This window comes from Eretmochelys imbricata, chromosome 4 (genome assembly GCF_965152235.1).
Source record: "Eretmochelys imbricata isolate rEreImb1 chromosome 4, rEreImb1.hap1, whole genome shotgun sequence".
In the NCBI taxonomy this organism is placed as follows: Eukaryota; Metazoa; Chordata; order Testudines; family Cheloniidae; genus Eretmochelys; species Eretmochelys imbricata.
The window spans coordinates 56849465-56871372 of NC_135575.1; the positions used below are offsets into that span (position 1 = coordinate 56849465).

General features: G+C 39.2%; 1 protein-coding gene across 1 annotated transcript in view; it reads right to left on the bottom strand.

Annotated features, from left to right (window-relative positions):
* Nucleotides 1-21908, bottom strand: part of FREM3 (FRAS1 related extracellular matrix 3) — a 109600-nt gene that overhangs the window by 48139 nt on the left and 39553 nt on the right. Inside the window, 4 exon segments of the mRNA XM_077814453.1 lie at nucleotides 1795-2046; nucleotides 6688-6813; nucleotides 8349-8579; nucleotides 12905-13051. Of these exon segments, the coding sequence (XP_077670579.1) occupies nucleotides 1795-2046; nucleotides 6688-6813; nucleotides 8349-8579; nucleotides 12905-13051 (756 nt within the window).

A 21908-nucleotide genomic window follows, 5' to 3' on the forward strand; every position in this document is an offset into this window, starting at 1 on the left:
CCTCTCTTGAAATCTGAAGGGAACATGTTTCACTTTGAAGTCAATGGAACTCAATTATAGTTAAGCATATACTTACGCTGGACTGAGGCCTTAGAAAGTTCTATGACTAAAAGAGACAAGCAGAATAGCCCGACGCCAAATCAAGGACCCATAAGAGGCATGCTGCAAAACAGTGGCAATTCTCAGTTGCACCCTTTGATGGCATTACGCTTGAGACAAGCACATAGCACGGGAAGCAGTTTTTAGCTACAGCTACTAAATGAATTTTTTTTCATGAAGGTAAAAATCTGGTTTTTAAATCTGGAAAAGCTCTTTTCTTTTCATGATGGCTTACTTCCTCCTTTATACTCTCCTCCTGATCCCAAAATAGGATAAAGAAGCAGCGATGTCACTGTCACTGTCAGCAGAAATTATAATGGCTTTTAGACAAGCCTCATCTAGTGAAAGACCATTATATTTTCATTAACCGAAATACCTTGGCCAAATTCATCCCTGATTTAACTTCACTAGCTTCAGGAGAATTACACCAGCGATCAATATGACCCATTCTCCTCTTTTCTTCATTTGAGAAAACAACATAGGATCTGTCCACATATCAATTTGCTAGTGTCTGTCTTGAATAGCTGAATTTCTGCAGGACAGGACAAGAAGGTAGACACAAACAATACTTAATAGTAATGCTTGTTTCTGGATCTTGGTTTTATTAACATCTCTGCTTCATTTAACACAGTGAAATACATTTTTATTGTGGAGCATAGAAAGGTAGGCCCAAAATTCCCATGACTATTGAAAGGAGTGGTAGGCCTTGAGCCTCACTAAAAACACAAATCACTGCTTCAAGAGTTCAATAGATGCCCTACTCCTACACCTAAAACTATGGAGTATAGTAAGGTGCTGTGGTTAGTTAGTGCACTAGCCTATTACCTCTAAAGCTCAAGGTTCAAATCCTGTTTCTATCACAAGTGAAAAATTGTTTTATAGTCAGAGCCTAAACCCTAAAGACTCTCCTTACAAAATCTCTGCCTAAAACAGCACAATTAGATTCTGATAAAAAAAGGACTGGATTAGCATGGACAGTGAAGATCAGTATTGAAATACATCCAATAAACTATGCAGCTAAAATACATAGCTCTTCCTTTGCTGTCTCTGTACCAATTTTTTTTCTTTCTTTCTCACCATCTCATAAAAACACATAATATCCATATCTTCCTAATAAAGTGATTAAACTAAACATATCAGGGTACAGGGTGTCAAAATAAATGAGCCATTCCCAGCAGCCTACTATCTACTTCTAATCTTCAACTTCACCTAATAATATATAGTAAAATTCTATCCAGGGCATGGTACTTCACAGAGAAAAAAAGTCTAATGCTAGATATGGATTGCATTCCAAAAACTAGACTAATCCTACATCTGTGCAAAATATTCAAAATAAGCGTAGACTTGTACTTCAGTGATACAATAGCCAGTCTAATCTAATAGATCAATCCTTGATTAATAAAATTGCAAGTCTACTCCTAGACAAGGAATAAAATTCAGTGTAATCCTGGACTCTTTACTTTAGTGAGAAAATAGCTAGTGTAAACCCAGATCTATGATTCAGATAACCATTTGATCCTAAACCTACACTTCAATAGAACAAGCAGTTAACTCCTCGGCCTATGCCCTTGTATCATAAAATAGTTTAATCTTAGTCTTTGTGTGATGGAAAAATACGGTGAAAAAAAGGCACCTAGCACTATAAGATCTACAAGAGAAAACCCCTACAGAATAAAATAACTTCTGCCTACTCACCATCCTCTGTGCTAGCCAGGATTACCACTTTGGTGCTAGGAAATTTAGCACCGATTTGCCCACCCATCGGCAAGCTCAGCGTGACATTGAAGGTCTCATCTTCCTCATACAAGGAATCATCAATAATGATGATGCGACAGGTTTTCTCTCTCTCATACTTATCAAAGTGGATGATGCTGGTGTGATCTTCAGGACGGGAGATGTAGTCAGAATAGGATAACACAGTGGAGGGATTTGTGCCTGTGGCAGAGCCTACATGGGGGAAGATGAGAGAGGGAAGAGAGAGAGAGAGAAAATGAATGAAAGGGAATCAGAATCTTGAGAAAAAACCATTCCTTCTGCGCTGAAACACAACAAAAAATGGTTTAAATGTATTTTATGCTGGTGCTGAAGTATAAATATGTTAAAAGTAATTACTTAAACACAGGTAAAAATTTGTTGAGTTCTCACAATTAACTGCATAAAGTGTTAATATATTTCATGACTGGAATAATATGCATGGAATAATGGGTAGACACTTGCATTTTTACTCCTATGTGTGTGTTATCACAAGAGTAAAAAAAAAAAACCTTTTGCTTCTTGAAGTTACTTTTTTTAAGCTATTAAAACACATTTGACACAACAGTGAATGAATGAGTTCCCTTTGAAAAGTAATTTTAAGTCGCAGCATTGCTTTTTAAACTAACATTTATGGGTCAGATCCTGCAGACGTTATTCAAGCACGATTCTGACTTCAATGGACTTGCTCAAGTATAGATAAAGGCAGATTTTGGCCTATAACGTATTTAATATTACTTCTGATCTCTGATGTACAGGATACTCAAATACTAGGATGTCAAGAGTGTGTATGCAAAAATTAATATACTGTAATGAAAAAAAACAACTATTTCTTTCTGTCCTGGCAGAAAAAGACCATTTCATTTTATCATCAAGTTGAGAAATCACATAGGTGCTCTGCCTGCAAATGGTGCCTGGATTGGACCTCCACACTGTTGAAAGTTGATGATCAGTAGACAAATCTACATTTAGACAAATCTACATCAATCCTTTTGCTCATTAGAACTGCTACATTTTTATTATGAACAAATCCTTTAAGGGCCGATCTTGTATTGCACACCCAGAACGCTCACTGAAGTTTAAGATCATGATCTCAGTCAAACAAATGGTAGGAATTCAGACTCAACTTCCAACTCGCTGTAATTTACTAGGACATAAAAATCACTCTGGCTGACTTAAATATATTTACTTAATCTAAACACTGTGAGCCAAAATTTAAGACTTAGATGCCTGAAGTGAGACAACTAAATCTGTATTAAACACCTTAAATTTGCATTCCTGGCTGATTCTCCAGAGGGCTGAACAAACTCTCATCTTGCAGTGACACCATGGTCCCCAATGTGCAGAACGTGGTCTTTCATGTGTCAGACAGGTACATGTAAGTGAGACTTTCAGGGATAGGAATGCATTAGGATAAAAATAGAAGTGAAGTGGAGGCTGCCACATTTAGGGCTTTGGATAAAATCCTGTTTTACTTGCAACCAGTTTGCTGGCCAAATAGAACAACATAGCAATTAGGGTAATTGATTGCCTATTTGGGTAAAATGGCCAGTATTGCTAAGGCCAGATAGGTTGATAATCCACAGGGATGTAAAGTCCTAAATCACTCAGTGAGATTTTCTGTGCTCCAGCATACCACAAAAGAGTGTGTTGGGGGGGCGGTGCAAGGGGAAATGCTAGTAAACCCTTGCAAATCTCTCGTAAAGGAACAAATGACCTTTGAGTCCTTTTCTAAAGATTCATGCCAGTCACTGAGGCTTTCTGACTATGACAGCCAAGGTAAGGAGCAAAATGGAAAGAGAAGACTTTAAACAGACTTTCTGAACTAGAAGTTAAAAAGAAAAAAAGGCTACAAAACTGAGAATGAGCTTCCATTTTTCTGCTCAGAGAGCATGCAGGATGTTGATATCACAGGCTATGATTAGCTGATAGAAGAATTCTTTCCACATGAAAAAGAGTCTCATCAAAATCTCCACATTTCACTGCTCAGACTAAATGCCAGTATCTATCTAAGCTTAGTTTCATTTATTAATGGTCATTGCCTTATCTTTATGAAATCTAGTCCCCTAGTACATTTTATTTTTCATCATCAAATAGTTATCTGGTATATATTACAATAGGCAGCATTTTGCCCTCCTCTGTCATCTTCCTTTTTCAATTTATAGTAATTTCAACAATAATCAGCTCTGACAGACAGATCCAGAAATTTCAGCATCATCCTGAGTGCGTTGTTTATGTAGGTAAATTCTGTTGGAAAATTTAAGATTTAAAAACAAAAAACCGCTCTGTGATAAAAGAAAAGGAGTACTTATGGCACCTTAGAGACTAACCAATTTATTTGAGCATGAGCTTTCGTGAGCTACAGCTACAAATCTAATTCTCAGTACTCTGCCTCTATTTATGAAAGTAATTCCATATGTAGCATCAAATTAGGAATGAGCACAATTCCAGGAAGCTGCATCTGGAAATCCCTGCACTTTTTGGGAAGCTGGGATCTGGGTCGGCATTCTGCAGCTGTCATCTACTCTTATAGGATATGTCTACATTGCAGCTGGGAACAAGACTCCCTGCCCAAGGAGACAGACTCGCACAAGCTTGGCTTGAGCTAGGATGCTAAAAATAGAAGACTGGCCTTTCTGGCACTGGGAGAGGCTCAGGCTAGCCACCCGAGCTCGGACCCAGGGGATTGGGTGAGTGTGAGCTAGGATGCTAACCTGAGTGTCTGCTGGTGCTGCAAAGCTCAGACTATTTTTAGTGTGTTAGCTCAAGAGTCTGTCTGCTCAGGTTGGGAGGCACATTCCCAGCTGCAGCGCAGATATACCTGCATATATATATTTGCATCTTGTCATGAGACCCCACAGCTGGGCTGACATATTTAACATCTGAAACTTCAACAGGCTCCTCCTTCCCAACAGCCGAAATGCTTCACAAACACAAACCAACTTGCCTTACTGGATCTATAAATCTTTCAGCATGTGCCTTTGTAGAAATCAGAAAGTGTTTCCTAAAAGTGAAAAACCCCAACAACTCTCTTTATATATGCTGTTCACAACCTCTCCCACTAAGGTCTGTGTAATCTGTGTAAGAAGGTACCTTTATCATAGGAGGGGTTGGTAGCACAGTCTATTATTAAGGTTGTCCAACGTATGTCCCATTATAAGAATCTATTTTCAGTTGTTTATAACTTTGAGAAACTACAGACAATAGTCTCTTTCACTACACAATCCTGATTCATCCCCAAAGCAGGTCCATCCTATGCACTGAGTGAAGCAGGGGCCCAGTGAAAAAAATAATACATGGTGATGTAATTAAAGATTGTATCATAACATATACACACAAAGGGGCTGAATTATGGTTACACAGGAAACCTTAATTCTGGCATTTCCTATCTTTTGACTGCTTGACTTTAGAACCTGAAGAATGTTAATTTAATGTAGGTTTTTGTGTTTAGTAAGAGATACGTTGTGTGGTTTACCACACAGTCACCTGTATTTGGTAAGGTGCAGTTTTTAAGACTCCAGCAGATTTCTTTGAAGGGCTAAGCTGAAACCACAAACGTATTTACATTCTCTCATTCTATGAGACTATAGCTATTATGACGTGATACACATGAAATAAGGGCATAACTGTGAGGTCAAGGTCCCCTTAGATCCCTGTACTATAGGTATTGTTTATGAATGTTCACTCAACTATCTTACAGATGAACTCCCAAGTTAAAATGAAAAATGCAAGCTAAGGCCCATATCCTACAAATTACTGTGGGTGGGTGGATCCCTTTACAGTCCCACCAAAACCAAATAGGGCTCCATGCAGGAAAAGCAGTCTGCCTACACCGAGATAGCCCCTATGGCCCTGATCTTTCAGTTAATTGTGTCAGCAATGCTACCAAATTATGCACTCCTGAATGTCCTTAGCGAAGCAGAGAGCACCAGAGGATTCTACAATCACTGAAAAGAATATTTTAAAATGTAAACTACAGTGAATTTCAGTTCTGTATTGCCTAGCCAGTGGCATTGTCAATGGGGCATTTAGCATACATTTCTGGGTTTATATATCTTGTAAATTAATTTCTGAAGTAGACCGATTGTAGAAACTTTTGATCTGAACATGGTCACAAGCTCCACAAACACAGTCCATTTTTAACACACATAAAATAGTTTATCATGAGTGACCCTAGTTACAATTTTGTGTATTTAAGCCACGTGGATCCCATTCCTGCAAATTTGCTTACATTTACACACTAAAGAGTTCCACCGATATCAATGGAAGTACTCATGGTACATAAAATTAAGCATGTGGACCAGAGTTTGCAGGCCACAGAATCCATGCAATTTCGCCTTGGAAGATGGGCAGCTAAACCACTGCTTGAAAGATGAAATAGTACTCTAGTGGCAACGAGAATTTCAGAAATATAGACAAAAACAAAATACATGTTAGCTGTAATCGCTTATTTTCCTCTATACTGTAGTATTAGATTCTGCATTTAATTTTATTAGTAATTAAAGCACAATTTTTGAAATTGGGCAGACTGAAGGCATCAGACAGATGATAACAATAGCATCTTGCTTAGAAAGTGTATACAAGACTTTTTGAAAACTATCCCTAAGATGGGCACTTGATAAATGAAAAATAATAGATAACTTGCAACCAAAAATAAGATCAGATCCAAAGCTTATTGAAATCAATGGGATCCTTTCCATTTGATTTCAAGAGGCATTAGACTGGCCGCATATTGCATAACATATATGTAAATTCATATTAATGAAGTGTCTCTATTACTCCATGTAAGGGCTGGCACAACATTGTATATCTTTGTTATCTTAGTAGGTAACATACCTTGATATGTGCAACAAATGACCATTAGTTCTTGGCTGATATCTCCAGATCTCCTAACAGGGATTAACAGCTCACCAATATCTTCCTCTACTCTGTACTCCAGCCAGGGAATATACACTATAGATTCTGGAAAACAAAAAGTGTAAGAGACAGAGTATAGTACAATGCTGATGTCATTGATGAATTTGGTCAATAGAGAGATTTAATCTGCTGCGCTAAATCCTTGTATATTTATGTGTAGCTCTATTCAAACCAATGGGAGTTTGACCTGAATCAGGATTCAACACAACAACTGAATCAAGACCCCAGGACTCAGCCCATGGACTGCCATGGGAGCTGTGGGTGTGTGATGTTACTCTCCGTGTTCTTTATGAAAATATGCTTATGATATGAATATGACATAACAGAGATATAATTTATGCAAGATGGCTCATGTGAGATATCATTGGAAAGGTTATGATTTACTGAATGTGATTATACAATGTGTATGCCTGTATCATTTCTGTATCTGAAGTTAGGAATATTGACCATGTATCTGTATTTCAAATGTGCTACTTTGGGTGTCACCCACAACTAGCCCTTCAGGTACAACAATGGAAAAGCCAGACAGGGCTGATTGCCCATTAGCAAAGACAATGGACTGTGAAACAGTTTAGTCTTCCTGTGGACACTCCAAACAGCCTGCGAGTAATGGCTGCTAGGGCCTTGCAGAGACATGTGACTGAGTCACCTAGTACTGGATCCCACCTTGGAATGCCAGTGTTTTTCCATCAGAAGACAAAGGGTTCCCACCATACACAAAAGTTATATAAGGCAGGGGAGTGACATCATCATGGTTCTCCTCTGCCTCCCCACCCAAAGAGACAATGGGAAACACCTGGAAACAAGATCTGAACTGGGGGGAGAAGAGTCAAGCCCAGGCTGGAAGGCTGTCTAACCTGTGAGTAATAATAATACCTGAAGTTTTAAGCTGCAGGCCTGTGCAGCTGGCTTTCAAGAATCTCTGTAATCTGCCGGAGACAACATTTAGGGTAAGGAACTACTATTTGTAGCCAATTTCTTTAGTGAATCAAACTTAGTTTGCGTGTTTTGTTTCATTTGCTTAGTAATCTGCTTTGTTCTGTTTGCTATCCCTTTAGCCACTTAAAATCTGCCTTTTATAGTTACTAAAATTTGTTTTGTTTATTATTAAACCCAGTTTATGTAATTTCTAACTGGCGGGGGGAAGCAAGAAGTCGCGCATATCTCTTTTCACATTGAGGAAGAGGGTGAATGTTATGAGCTTGTGCTGTGCAGATCTTTCTATATAGTGCAAGACATTATTATTTTGGGTTTATCTCCCAAAATGGGTGTGGACGTGAGTACTGGGTGAGTCCTCTCACACACAGCTGACTTCAGTCTGTGTCTGCAGCTGGGTATGGCCCTACCTGTGTGTGTGCTGCAAGAGGCCAGAGAGCCTAATTCAGCAAAACAGGAAGAGGGAATCCAGGCTGGTGGAGCAGGAGAGGCTCAGTTAAACCCTAGTACATCAGGTGGCATCCCGGGGGTGGGGTGGGGTGGGGTGGGGGGGTGTCCAACCCATCATAGGGTGATCCACACTTCTCAGGATCATGAATTTTGTGTTACGGAATGGAAGAAGGGGAGCAGTAAATGCCACATACCGTCACCAGGATCCACAATTTCAACTGTCGCTATTTCTGGAAACTCAAGGGCAGCCATGATAGGATCAGACAAAATGATCTGGAAAGTTTCAGATGCTTCATATTCATCATCTATGGTTATCCTCACTCGCCAGGTAGCCATGGTCTGTCCTGGATTAAACTGGACTTGTCTCTGAGCTTTCCCTTTGAAATCTTTATCCTTTTTTGCTGTTCCATCTTTAGTCCCAATACCTGAGTAAAAATTGGAAAAACTACTGATTTCCCAAAAGTTTATGTTTGTGTACTGAATCAATTGAATAAGACAAGATGGTGGTTTTTTAACAAGTGTCTGCCAATTACAGATCTTTAGGAAAAAAAAGTGTTTGTAAGATAGACCATACATGGCTGAAAAATGTATTATGGGGCACATTTTAAATGTGGTACTCAGGACCTGACCCTGCAAACACTTATGAATATGAAGGACTTTACTGCATGAATAATTCCACTAATTTATCCAGTGTGTACCTAAAACCTATATTAGCATGTACAACTACTTCAGTGTACGGTTTCTTGGCAACTATAGATTTGAATTGAGCACGTCTGCTCACACTGCAAAATTTCTCTCATGCATAAGTGTTTTCTAGGTTAGGCTCTCAAGTTGTACCTACAGAAAATGTTACATGTGCCTGATGACGCATGAAAAAATCTACATGAACTAATTGCATACTTGAGCAGTTACTTGTGCACATAAATGCACATTTTTCCTATTAAATGGATGCACACATATTCATTGCAGGCACAACACAGGCATCCACATTTAAAATTTTTGGTCCCATCCTAGCACAAATTAGCCACTACATAATCACAGTAACGTCTTTATTGTAATATCTCTTATTGCTTTTTATTGGTTTTGTGCTTGTATTAGTTTAAGTTACATAGAATTCTTTCCCATTGATGTAATTTGTTCCCCTATTAGAGCCCTCAGGATTTCCCCCATTTATATAACCCTTACTCTTGTAGACCTACCCATGCAGCCACCAACTTGCCAGAGAGAATGACATCACTGGACCCTTTTCCAGGAGTCACACAATATAGAGATGGACAAGCCCTACTAGGTCATTAAATCTGTAGGGTTCTTTCTACAGAAAATTTAAAACTAGACTGGGAATAAAACAAGTAAAGTGTTGTATGCACTCAGGTTTCCATCACTTCCATTGAGACGATATCCCCCCAGCTAAGAAGGTTTTCCTTTGAAGTTGCACATGGATCCATTTAGCCTAAGCCAGAATTGTACTGATAGAGGATTTAACCCTAAGAAGGTTTAGAGTGATACCTAAAACAGATGGCTAGGGCTGTGACAGCTCTAGCGAACACTCATAAAAGATGTGTGACTCAGGAGAGAAGTTAAAACAACCAGAATGCCAAAGCAGTTGTTACAGTATGCGAGAGAAATACATACAGAGAGATATAGTCTCAAAACTTGAACATACGCTGGAAATCTAAGAGAAGTATGCCACATCTGTGAGTTGTAAGATGCATTTTGCTTTTACTATTTACTATCCTTCAAATGTGTATTTCCTGTTTCTGTGTCAACACATTTCACCCCAGCAAGGAAATAACTCATTTCTGAAGCCCACATTTTCCTGACTGTGCAAGTGCTCTAGCTTCATACAACTGTACTTAAAGACTTGAGGAACTGGGGTCTAGTGGAAAGATCAAGATTCTTGTATTCTCTTCCTGGCTTTGCTTCCAGCTTACTGTCTGACTTTGTTCAAATCACTTGAAACCTCTCTGCATCAGTTTACCCATCTGTAAAATGGTCCTCATAATGACGACTACCTATTAGGGGTGTCATGAGGCTTAAACTGATTAATGTTTGTAAAGTACTTTGAGATCCACAGACAACAGCATTACAGAAGTACAGTGTTTTTAATAAGAAACATTTTGTAACAAAGTAGAAGGTACCATATTTTAAACATATAGCATAAACCAACCTAGATGTGTATTGCAGAGAAAGAGTTATTTCATTTAAAATGTAAAGGGTTTTTGCACTTTAATTTTCCAGCTGTAGAAATTTTACAGTTAGGTAAATCAAAAGAGCGTGAGCAAACTAACAGACTCCAACTGTGAGTTTAATGAAGCAAGGCTCTATACCCCACTATGGGGTTTTGGTGTTCATTACTGTCTAAAGGTTTCTACACAGCATCAAATCAAATAGGTGGACTTGTTTTTATTATGGTTTGACACTAGCAATTATGAAACACTCTACTTCCCTGGGATGAGAATAATGAACCCCTGTCATGTTGAATCCCTTACCTGATTATGAAAGAATCTGATATCCTGAAAACTGCAGTGTGAAATCATTCCCAAATTAGGACTCCCAGTTCTTACACTTGAGAAATATTTAGGAATGCTTGATTTAATACTCAGACCAAATGGGCCAAATGGACACTACTACTTAAAATCCTGGATCTGAGGCACATGAAGTGCAAGCACACCTAGAGCAGAACATCCATAGGGACACTACTTTAAAAAGAAGGAAGAGTTTTTGTCCCTCTTGACCTAGACTTTTTTCTAGATTAAAGCAAAGAGCTCTCTCATTCCTGACCACAGGCATAGGAACCTATTTGTCAAATCAATCCCTCCTGTACAAGGATGCATGGAAAGAGGAAAAGTTACTATTTCTACATATTTGAATGAGTGGAAAACTTCATGCATTCACTAATCGGGAGGAAGGATTAGTTGCCAATAGCTAGTGTAAATGCCTGACTTTCTGAAGGATGATGGATTATATATATACTCACTATTACAAATTATGGTTTTACTGTAGAACAAATCTTTGTAAAGAGAGTTTTTTTCCTCCTTTTTCTGCCAGTTCATTTAAAAATGTCAAAATACCTACTAGCTGTTGCATCACATCTTACAGTTGTGGGCAGTTGTAATAACAGGCCGGTGAGAAAGGTTACCAACCAGGCCAACACAAATCATTATAATTTATTCATAGATTTTTAGAACAGAAGGGACCTTTATGGTCATCTAGTCTGATCCTCCTGCAGAATACAGGTCTGAGAATTTCACCCAGTAACTTCTGCATCAAACCCATAACTTCATTTGAGCTACAGCATATCTTTTACAAAGATATCCAGTCTTGATTTAGAGACTTCAAGTAACGGAAAATACACCAGATTCCTAAGTAAGCTGTTCCACTGATTAATTACACTCCCTGTTACAGATTTACACCTTACTTCTAGTCTGAATTTGTCTAGCTTCAGCTTCCAATCATTTTGCCTGTTTTTGCTAAATTAAAGAGCAGTCTACCATCGAAAATCTCTTCCCCCATGTACGTACTTGTAAACTGAGATCAAGTCACCTCTTATCCTTTCCTTGGATAAACTGAACAAACTAAGCTCCTGTTGCTATAAGGCATGTTTTCTAGACCTCAGATCATTCTTGTAGCTCATCCGGAGGTTATTTTGAAACAAATAAACAGGTATGTGGGGGACAAAAGCCAGGATCCAGAAACCAAAAAGTAAATTGACGTATAAGAAACAAACAATTATTATCTTCATTATCTGTCATATGTTTTCGCTTCTTCTTTGGAATTCATTTTATTCACTGTGGGATTTTCAAAGATCCCGAAAGAACCCAACTAGGTTCCCAACTCTCAGTGAAATTTGATGGGTAGGACACCTGGCTTTAATTAGGGGCCTTTTACGCCAACAATAGTATCATCTACACTGGTGTCAGCCTGTTGAGTCCCCTGTTCTAGCTCAGTGGTTCCTTTTTTCAGCTGCTTCACAAACTGCTCCTGCATAGGAGCTTCAGCCTCCTGGTACAGAAAGCTGAGGAGCAGAACGGGTTAGGGACTTTTTCAACAACATTTTCTTTGTTGAAAAATGCTGATTTGTCAAAACTGGAAACTTTTCACAGGAAAGGCTCAGTCAGTTTAGAGGAATTTCAAAAATGCTGAAACAAAAGTTTAGAAATTGTCTAAACATCAACAATTTTCACATTTTCATAATGAACAAATCTGGTTTGCTGGTTTGAAATTTAGAAATGTAAACAAATTATAGTAAAAAAATTAAATTAAAAATGTTCAAAATTGAAACAAAAAGTTTCAACAAAACTGACTTTTCCCCCCCGATTTTTGGTTCATATTTTTGTGTGTGAGAGATATCTACTTTTCATCCCAATTTGGAACAGGAAGCGTAAATAGCTAGCACATATTGTAAGGTAGAGTGGCCCGTTAACACCTCTGTAGTCACAGGACTAAAAGAGGGGGTTAGTGGGTGGCTTGAAAGCTTGTCTCTCTCACCAACAGAAACTGGTCCAATAAAAGATATTATCTCACCCACCTTGCCTCTCCAATATCTTTGGACCGAGATGGCTACAATTACACTGCACACATACAGAGCCCTGTACCAACAATAAATAACAACTGTGGTGTCACTACCGTGGTCCCTGGATGTTGACTTGGTAAAAAACAGCAGCACCAGCTGAACAGTAGCTACTGATGCTCCATAACAAAGCTGCCGCTCCCCCCATATGACATCTAGAACAATTACAAAGTAACTCACTGATGAAAGATGTCTCTCCTAGGTATCCTCTGCGCTTGAGAGTCACCTCCAGGAACTTGGAGTCCTCGTCTACAATGTAGTACTCTTTCTCCAGTGAAATCCAAGCCCAGTTCAAACGGAAGCATTGGCCCTTTAGCTTATTTCCTCCTGTGATTCATGGAAATAACAGACATCATGATACAGCACATGAATTCCAGGACAGGGCTAGAATTCTCTGAGATTGTCATTCAAATGTATTTGCTTTGGCATCAGGGCAAATTAGGAAGCTTTTCTCCTCATCTAGGTATACTTGAGAAAACAAGTGCCCAAGCATGGAATAACCGAATACCTTCCCACAAGCTCCCACAATACACACTAAATTCACACTCTACAGACCCGAAGGCCTGGCCAGAAGGCAGAGGTCAGTGTGTTTTAGTGTACAGACTCTCTAACTGAGCTAGCCATTACTTTGCAGAAATTAGTCCTACTCCTGATAGGAAAAGTCTGGGAAGGTGGCTTTTCAAGGAGCCATGGCTAGGTCAGAATGTGGCGTTGCATTAATGCTGCTTTTGCTATGCCAATGTATACCATCTGCACACAAAAAATTGAATATAGTCTGAATTTACACATATGCCACATGTTTGGCTACTGAGTAATAAAGTGAGATACGACATTCTTTATTATGTGAGTAATACTTTGCACAAGAGGAATAATCAGGAGTTGTGATTAGTGTCCCTTCTTATTCTTAGGAAAATAATTTAACAACATTTACTTCAATAACATTTCAGATTATTCTCTGTTTTCTTTTATATAGATGAGACTAAGAGAGAACTATGAATGTAATGTCATTTAAAGCTAAAAAACCTCAAAGATAAATCATACTAAACACTCTTGAAAGGATACTTAGGGAATTTGCACATCTAACTTATATTCGAACCAACAGGAGCCAGATGTAATTTCCTTCCAGCATCAATGGGAGACCACATTAATATTGTTATTTGTATTATGGCAGTGCCTAGAGGTTGCAACTGAGATTAGGGCTCCATTGTGCCAGGCAAGATAAATGCCTTTACAGCAACAGTAAAGGCCTAATCTAACTCCCACTGAAATCAGTTGAAGGACTTCTGTTGACAGCAGCGGGAGTTGGATTGGACTCTAAATCAGGAGTAACTCCAATAAAAATCTATGAAGCTCCATCAGTGTAAAAGATAATAATCAATCCTAACATGATTCCTTCCTCTTATTCCATCTGACATTTCCAGCTTCTAATCAATTGTACTCCTGAATTAAAGATTTTAATGGCACCTAGGAAACTCAACATCCATCAATAAAGAAATCCTGAATATCACCTTTGTTAACTGCTGAAGCTTAGGGCTATTTACCAATCCACAACCTTTTCAGTTTAGCTGTTTGTTTACCGCTCTGGCTGACATGGAGTCACAATGTGTAGTCTGAAAAATTACCTCTGAAAACATAATCCACACATGCATCTTTATGACTGGTGTGCAATGGCCAGTGGAGGTGGTGATATTTTTTTGTCCTCAGAAACACCCCAATAAATCATATAATTATTTCTGGTGCAAAGTGAAATTCAGTGTGATTAATGGCCAACAATCAAAGTTGTTCTTGGTTGCTATTTGATACAGCCTTTCTTCCTTTTTCTCTACTTATCTAATCAACTGTTGTCAGGGTTGGGTTATTTCTTTTAAAAAAAAGCACTAGGTGCCCCAAATTGCCAATGCTACTTTAGCCTGGAAGTGGAGGATTGGAAACAAATGAAGTGTGAGTGTGATTCAGAGCCAGATTTTTAAAGAAAAAGACAACTTTTAAAAAAGAATCTTTTGACTCGTTGAGGGATAAACACACTCCTACAGGTGACAGTTATGCGAACAGACTACACAAGTTTTCAAGCACTTAATCCAGTCTAGGATAAACTGGAACATTTCTAATTTCTTAGCATCTACAACCAAAAGAGAGGTTTCAATTTAAGAGTACAATTTGCAAATTATGACACTACACAGACACATAGAGGAGAGAGAGTGCAACTACATGTCTGACTACATCTGTTTCCAATCATGAATACTGACTTCTTTGAAGTCAGTGTTTGCATTCTAAAGCACTCACCCCCTTCAAATCACAAAAAAGAGCAAACAAGAGTATTTTCCACATGCCTGAACTAACTGCGGAAAACAGAGGTTAGTGATGGGATGAGGAACTTGTGCTAACTTCCATAGGCCTTTACAACTTGTACATTATGAATGGAGAAAGAGAAAGCAAACTAAGTTGTTGGTCATGCACTCTTCATGGGAAGAAACTTGTGTCCACCGTGTCTGGGTGGGTTAGAATACTCTCTGGAATTTCTTCAGCAGCAACATTCCCCACACACCAAACATATTTGCATCAGTCAGTCATTAGAAATGCAATTTATGATGTGGCTCTGCAATCTATCACATATGTTCATATGTACACACTCAGGAACACACATGTATAGATACAATAGAAATATCACAGAGACAATTGGGATATCCATGTGAAAAACTGCCTTTGGTAGTCGCCCTTTATGTTACTGATATTTGCCAGTGGGGAGAGCTGTTGTTTTTATAGGCGCTTTTCGCTGCTAGAGCATTAGCATTATTAAGGCAGCCTGGTTTTTCAGGTACAGAGAGATGAAAACAGGAATGAAAATGTATTTTTAAAACTCAAAATATTTCTGAAATACTTTATCTCCAACATCCATGGTAGTCTGGTAAAAGCTTTGTTGGGAAATACCTGCATAACTCACATTCAGCTTACCACCCATGATTAACATGGACACTTAAATAAAGCATTTTTTCTCCCGTGTGAATATAGCAATCTTGTTGCTAGTGTGACAGGAGAGATATGGGACAGAAGACATCAGCGTGCATTTGCTGGTTTCATGAGCTAAGGAGGATTCGAAAACTCACCTGTAATAAACAATATCAAAAGGCGGGCGTACATATTCATTCTTACTGATCAAAACCAAAACACTGTCTAAATATTCTTATTGTCATGTTACATAAATATTTTGCCAAATGTAGGAACCATTTTTGTTCCACTTAATGTTGCTAATGTTATTCATGAAGAAAGAAAAGCATAGTTCACGGAGAAGTTTATATTGTTATGGTATGAAGATACCTACATTCTCTCTTTAGAATCAGCTAGTACATGGAAAGAGCCACAATACAGACACCAAAAACAGAAGAAAAAGAAGTGTTTTTTGCATATGTTCACCTATTAAAGCAACAGTGACCTTGGCACAATGCGTATCTTGAGGATTAACGACTAAATGGAGGAGCTGGTGACCCAAAGCAGATGGTCACTAATCCCCAGGAAATGCCCTGTACCTCTGCCATCACCGCTGAATAAAAGAGCATGAGAGGTACAGGCACACACCATTTTTCAGCAGTGCGTGCTTCAGGCTTTGATTTAGTTACTGTGACATTTTGTAAATTCCCACATAAAAATCCCTGTTAATTTACAGTTAAAGTTGTTCAAGCTCATTTCCCATCAATGCTATTGAAGAAATCAAGAAACTCCCCAGCTGAGGGAAGATAACATCCATAGCAATCTCATCCTTTATGTCTTACCACTCAAACACCACAACACCTACAAGTTCTCACAGACTCTTCACCTCTACAACAGACTTCTATTCTCTTTCCATACAACCTCCCTTACAGGGCTGGCCCTAGACCAAATGGCGCCACAAGCAAGGAGTGTCTTCGCCCCCTCCCTTCATTTGTTAAACTTTTGAATACCTTATTTTTTATTGCATTTGGAGCCCATTTCATGACTTTGATGCACAATTTGCATGCATGATTTATCCCTGTCATAGAAGAAGGTAAATTTGCACACTAAGATCTGTAAATCTGTATTTATTCATGCCATATATAAACAAAATAAAAAAACTGTTTCCTCAAAGCTTATAGAAACTTTCTAATTTTAAGAATAAGTGAAATGGACTAACATCAAGAAATTGAACTGTGCACTCACATTGGGTAGACCAGTATTAAATAGTGTTACAGTAGGTGACAGCCTTAGAATGTTACCCTAGCCTTTCAATTCAAAAGGTAGCTTTTCTCGCCTTTGCGAGCTGAAGCACAGAGTCAGAGAGATCCAAAGAGTGGCTAATGGCATTTTCAAGTGATAAAATAACAAGTGATGTCAGGCTCTCATTGGCCATCGATCCATTGAAGATATGTTTTAATGAGCCTGAGCTTCAAAAAGTTGCGCTCATCGCTTGCAACTGTGACCAGTAGCATGACCGAATCCTCAAAGCTATCCACACATTAGGGAGAAAAAAGTGTTCTTCAGCTCTGCATCATGAATGAATTGGAGAACTTGTAGTGGAGAGTGCTTCACATATTGCAAAATGTGACGGATGTTGTCCATTTAGACATAGAGGTCTTTATCATTAACTTCCGAACATTCATTGACGTCCAAACATGTGTCAGCATCCAGTGAAGGTCTGTATAATTGTTCAAGTGTTTTCCTGTCTGCCGGCAGCTTACTAAAGTAATATAAAAAAAAACAGATCTTTTCGTGGTGCTTCATTTGTCCAAACCTTCGTCAACGGATACTCGAGCCGCATCAACAAGTGAGCAAAAATATTCTCTCTTGATTTTTTTCTTCTGCAATTCCTAGCACCTCACCTCTGCCTTCGGAACCAAACTGTCTCTTCTTCTGATGAATATGAGTTTCCTTGAAGACAGGCTCAACTCCTATGTTTTCCGCCATTTCTTTGGCAGCAGTGATGGCATCTTCAAATCCGTTGTCTCTGTAGGCCACAATGAAATCAAGGCAGCTTCTCATCAAAGTAGTAGCAGTTGCAATGTCCATTGACGGAGTTTGTAATGCCTTGCTTACAATGTTTACTTGGAACAGGATATCATGCCAAACCACAATTGAGATCAGAAATTTGAAGCCAGTGATCTGGTTTGCCAGGCTTTGCTCCTTGTCGGATTCCAGCCTTAGCTTTACTTGATTGCACCAGTTCCATCAGGGCATCGTCAACCTCAGTCACTTGGTACCTCACTGGCCTTACACTGTCATGGCGACTCCCAAGTCACTTAGTGGCTTCACAGACAGATTTGTAACACTGTCTGTGAGGACCTTCCACATAATAGTTGATGCTAAAACCAGGATATATATCCTTTGCAGTACTCCGAAAAGAGATACTGAATCTAAAGATGATGACGCTGCATCTGACATAACCAGGTTGAGGAATGGCAGCCACAAGGCACGAAGAAAACTCTTGGATTCAGTGCAAGAATCCTTGCCTGGATGCCACTGTTTCTTTCCTATGTGCACATGCCATTGTTGTAGCTTTGGCTGTGGCAGTCCTGAAGCTTTATTTTATTCTCATTCAAAATATTCATCAACAGTTCTGTTATGCCGACAAACCGGAAACAGATAAAGTGTTCCTTTACTTGGATACAGCCATTCTTGTCAACAAATCTTACTGTAAAATGACATCTTTTCACTGTGACTAATGTCGGGAGTGCAGTCCATTATTACAGGATAGTACTTTGTTTTGCCGAGCCACATTAATATGTTATCAAGCACCTTCCTTGCCATAAGGTCAATGAATTTGTTTTGATTTAGTAATGGTCCATAGCTTCTTTACCAACTACTTGATGTAGGTGCTCACGTATGACATATTTTCTAAGGAGCTCTACCAAACTAAGGAAATTACCATTATGTTCGGTGAACAACTTATCCAATGAGCCCCGGAAAGCTAAATTATTCTTTGCAAGGAAGAGGATAATTGAGATCAGACGCTTGAGCACGTTCCTCTAAAGCTGTTTTTCTACATTAATAATGTGCTGTTTTTCTGTGTCTATGCATTTATTTAGTTTGAGCCTAGACTCTACCTCCATCCATTTGAAGCAGGCTGTAAAATGGTGGGATAACTTTTTATGTAGATTCAGGGCATCAGCTAAGTTATGCCAGTGATTGTACCCAGAAAGCACAAATAATGATTTGGCATTCTTATGAAATATTTTGCAACAAAAACAGAACACTTTGTCAGTTGATTTTGAGTAAACCAGCCAATGCTGATTCAGTTTCTCACCTTTCATGAGCACTCTTTTACAGTCTGCTCATTTACTGGAAATGTTATAGCCTCAATTTTCCCTGGCCCATTCAAAATTGTACAATAATATCAGCAGAATTAAGGATCACTAGCCATAAAGCAGGATCTAATATATTGATTTCTGGTGTGCAATTTTTCTCACTGCTGTTTCTGTCATCATGCAAGGCTGATTCTTGTTTATCGTTTCTCTCCTTCTCATATGAGCCACATTCTTCTTTATAAAAAGAAAAGGAGTACTTGTGGCACCTTAGAGACTAACCAATTTATTTGAGCATGAGCTTTCGTGAGCTACAGCTCACTTCATCGGATGCATACCGTGGAAACTGCAGAAGACATTATATACACACAGAGACCATGAAACAATACCTCCTCCCACCCCACTGTCCTGCTGGTAATAGCTTATCATTCTTTATCATTCTCATTTACCTCTCCAGGAAAACTGGATGATTCTCCACCACTTTCCTCAGATTTCCATTCCTTATCTTCAGGTAAATCTGCTAATTCCTTAGTAACAGAACTTCCATAATTTTACATTTCACTCCTCAATTTCTTCTGCACTGTGACGACTGGTTCTACCTAAAGCCCGGTCTATGTTGTTCTGTATCAGATATTTTCCTATCAAATTTGCCCCTTGTTGCAAATTAGATTGCAATTGAACTTTTCGCTTCCTATACTGAGCTCCTGAAGGCTTCTTCATGGGCATCTTTTATTTTCTATGGGGGAAAACAGACATTATTAGGGAGAGCAAAGCAGACATTATTAGGGAGAGTTACATTGTTGCGTAGATAGGAGTTTGACAGGAATCTCTGGTGTCTCATTAAATACGTCCTTTATTAATTGCTACTAATACTCTTCAAGTCTTAAAACATAAGTACACTTTCACAATTGCACAATAAAACAAGGTTCACAATATCGCAGTTGCGCTCTCACTTCACATCATTCTTACATCTCACTGACTGGCTGGTGATGCCCTGCCCCCTATATACCCACGAGGGCATGGCTGACAACATTCTAGGAGGTTCGAGGAAAATGTAGTTCTCATAAAGTCTGGAAGTTTCCGTGAGATTCTACAAAGGTACAGAACATTCTAGGAGGTTAGTGAAAAATGAATCCACATACAGAGTACCTGAAACATTTTAATTCAAACATTCTATTTTTCCTTGTCGTTAACAACAAAAACAACTCCCTGAGCCTGGCGCCCCAGGCAGTTGCCTGGGTTGCCTGCCCCTAAATCTGGCCCTGCTACCTCACCTCATAATGTGCACATTCAATTGCTACAAGTCGCACTCAAATGCACAAATTTAACTACACCTCCAGGAGATTAACATATTTTACTGACATACGACCATCATAAAAAAAGCAAAGGATTCTCTTCTGCTCCAGAGCTCCTCTTGTCACAGGCCGGTGGTGCCATCAGGGAATTAGTTGTGGCTTCCCAATCCTCTGCCACCTGACCCCAGTGCAAGTTAGAGCACCTGAGGAACTGCTAGACCACACTGTTACAAGGTTTGATGCCCCCCTCCCCACCGGCTCCCCACACCAGAGGCAGCTCGAGCAGGAAGTGGTTATGCTGCCTTCACAAGTTTCACACCAGCACAGAACTCCCCTGTGCAAGGATAATTCTTCAAAGATTGCAACTTGAGTGGCGACAAATGGATAAAATGGACGACGGAATCAAAGCCATAATTTGTTATTGCTACTTTAAAAAAACAAGCTGTCTGGTCTTTTCAGCCATATTATTATTTATTTATATTGCCATAGCACCTAAGAGCCCTAGTCATGAACCAGATACATGCACTGCACAAACAGAGAACAAAAAGAAGGTTCCTGCCCCAAAGAGCCTACAATATAAGTATAAGACAAGGGACAACAGATGGATACAGACAGACAGTACAAGCAAACAATGAGGAAATACCGGTCATGATGGCAGGCAGTGATAACACAGCAACAGGGATCCGACAAAGGGGAGGGTTTCAACCAACTTGTGCTGACAAACCCAATTTGCATCTCTTCAAGGGCAGACACACAATCTGGGTTTGTGGTTCATCAGACAGAAGAGCTGCTGCTCTTCCAATGATTCCTAGGTGGTTTATGAGAGAGTGGGACTTCTGCTGGTGATCCTAACATTGGCCAGCAGTTAGGGTCTGAGGAGGGGATTCTGAACAGCAGGCTCATGAGCTGACCAGCTGGCTGTCTCTACCAGCAACCTGTAGACTTTGAAAGCAGCCAACTAAACACCCAACAAGCCAATTCTGGATCAGTAGTGAAGCTGTGGAATAGAGACTGGGGTTAGGAAGCAAGGAGGCTTATGGGCTGAGGACCAAGTTCACCCTTCTGGCCAGCCTGTTTTCCTGACTCCTCACAGTTAGGAGCAGCAGAGATTGTGTATGAGAGATTATGTAGGAGATGAGCCGATGAGTCAGGGAGGGAGCCTGGCTGCATGAGGAAACTGAAGTTGACAGAATTTTACAGTTACACGGGCTACTCATTCAGAAGACCAGTTAGGTTATAACAAATTAGAGTTATTTTCCTATGTGTTTAATTGTAAAAGTTCAAAAGTGACTTGTGTTTGTGAAGTCTGCAGTTTGTGGGGATTGTTGTTATTTAGCTAGACAGCAATCACAGAAAAACTGAAGACTCTCAGGCAGCATTTCATAAAGGGGGTATTAAAAATTCCTCTGGAAAAAAGTTTGTAAATATTTTTTAAGAAAATACATGGAAAGTTGAGTTTTTTTGTGAAGAGTTATTGTGCCAAATTTGGAGTCTAACAAACAGATACTGAGCGGGTGTAAAACAGCATAGCTTTATTGACTTCAACGAAGCTATGCTGATTTATACTCACTTAGAATATGTCCTTAAATACAAAAAAATAAAAAGTGAAAAGGAAGGATTTAGTGTAAAATTCAACACTGC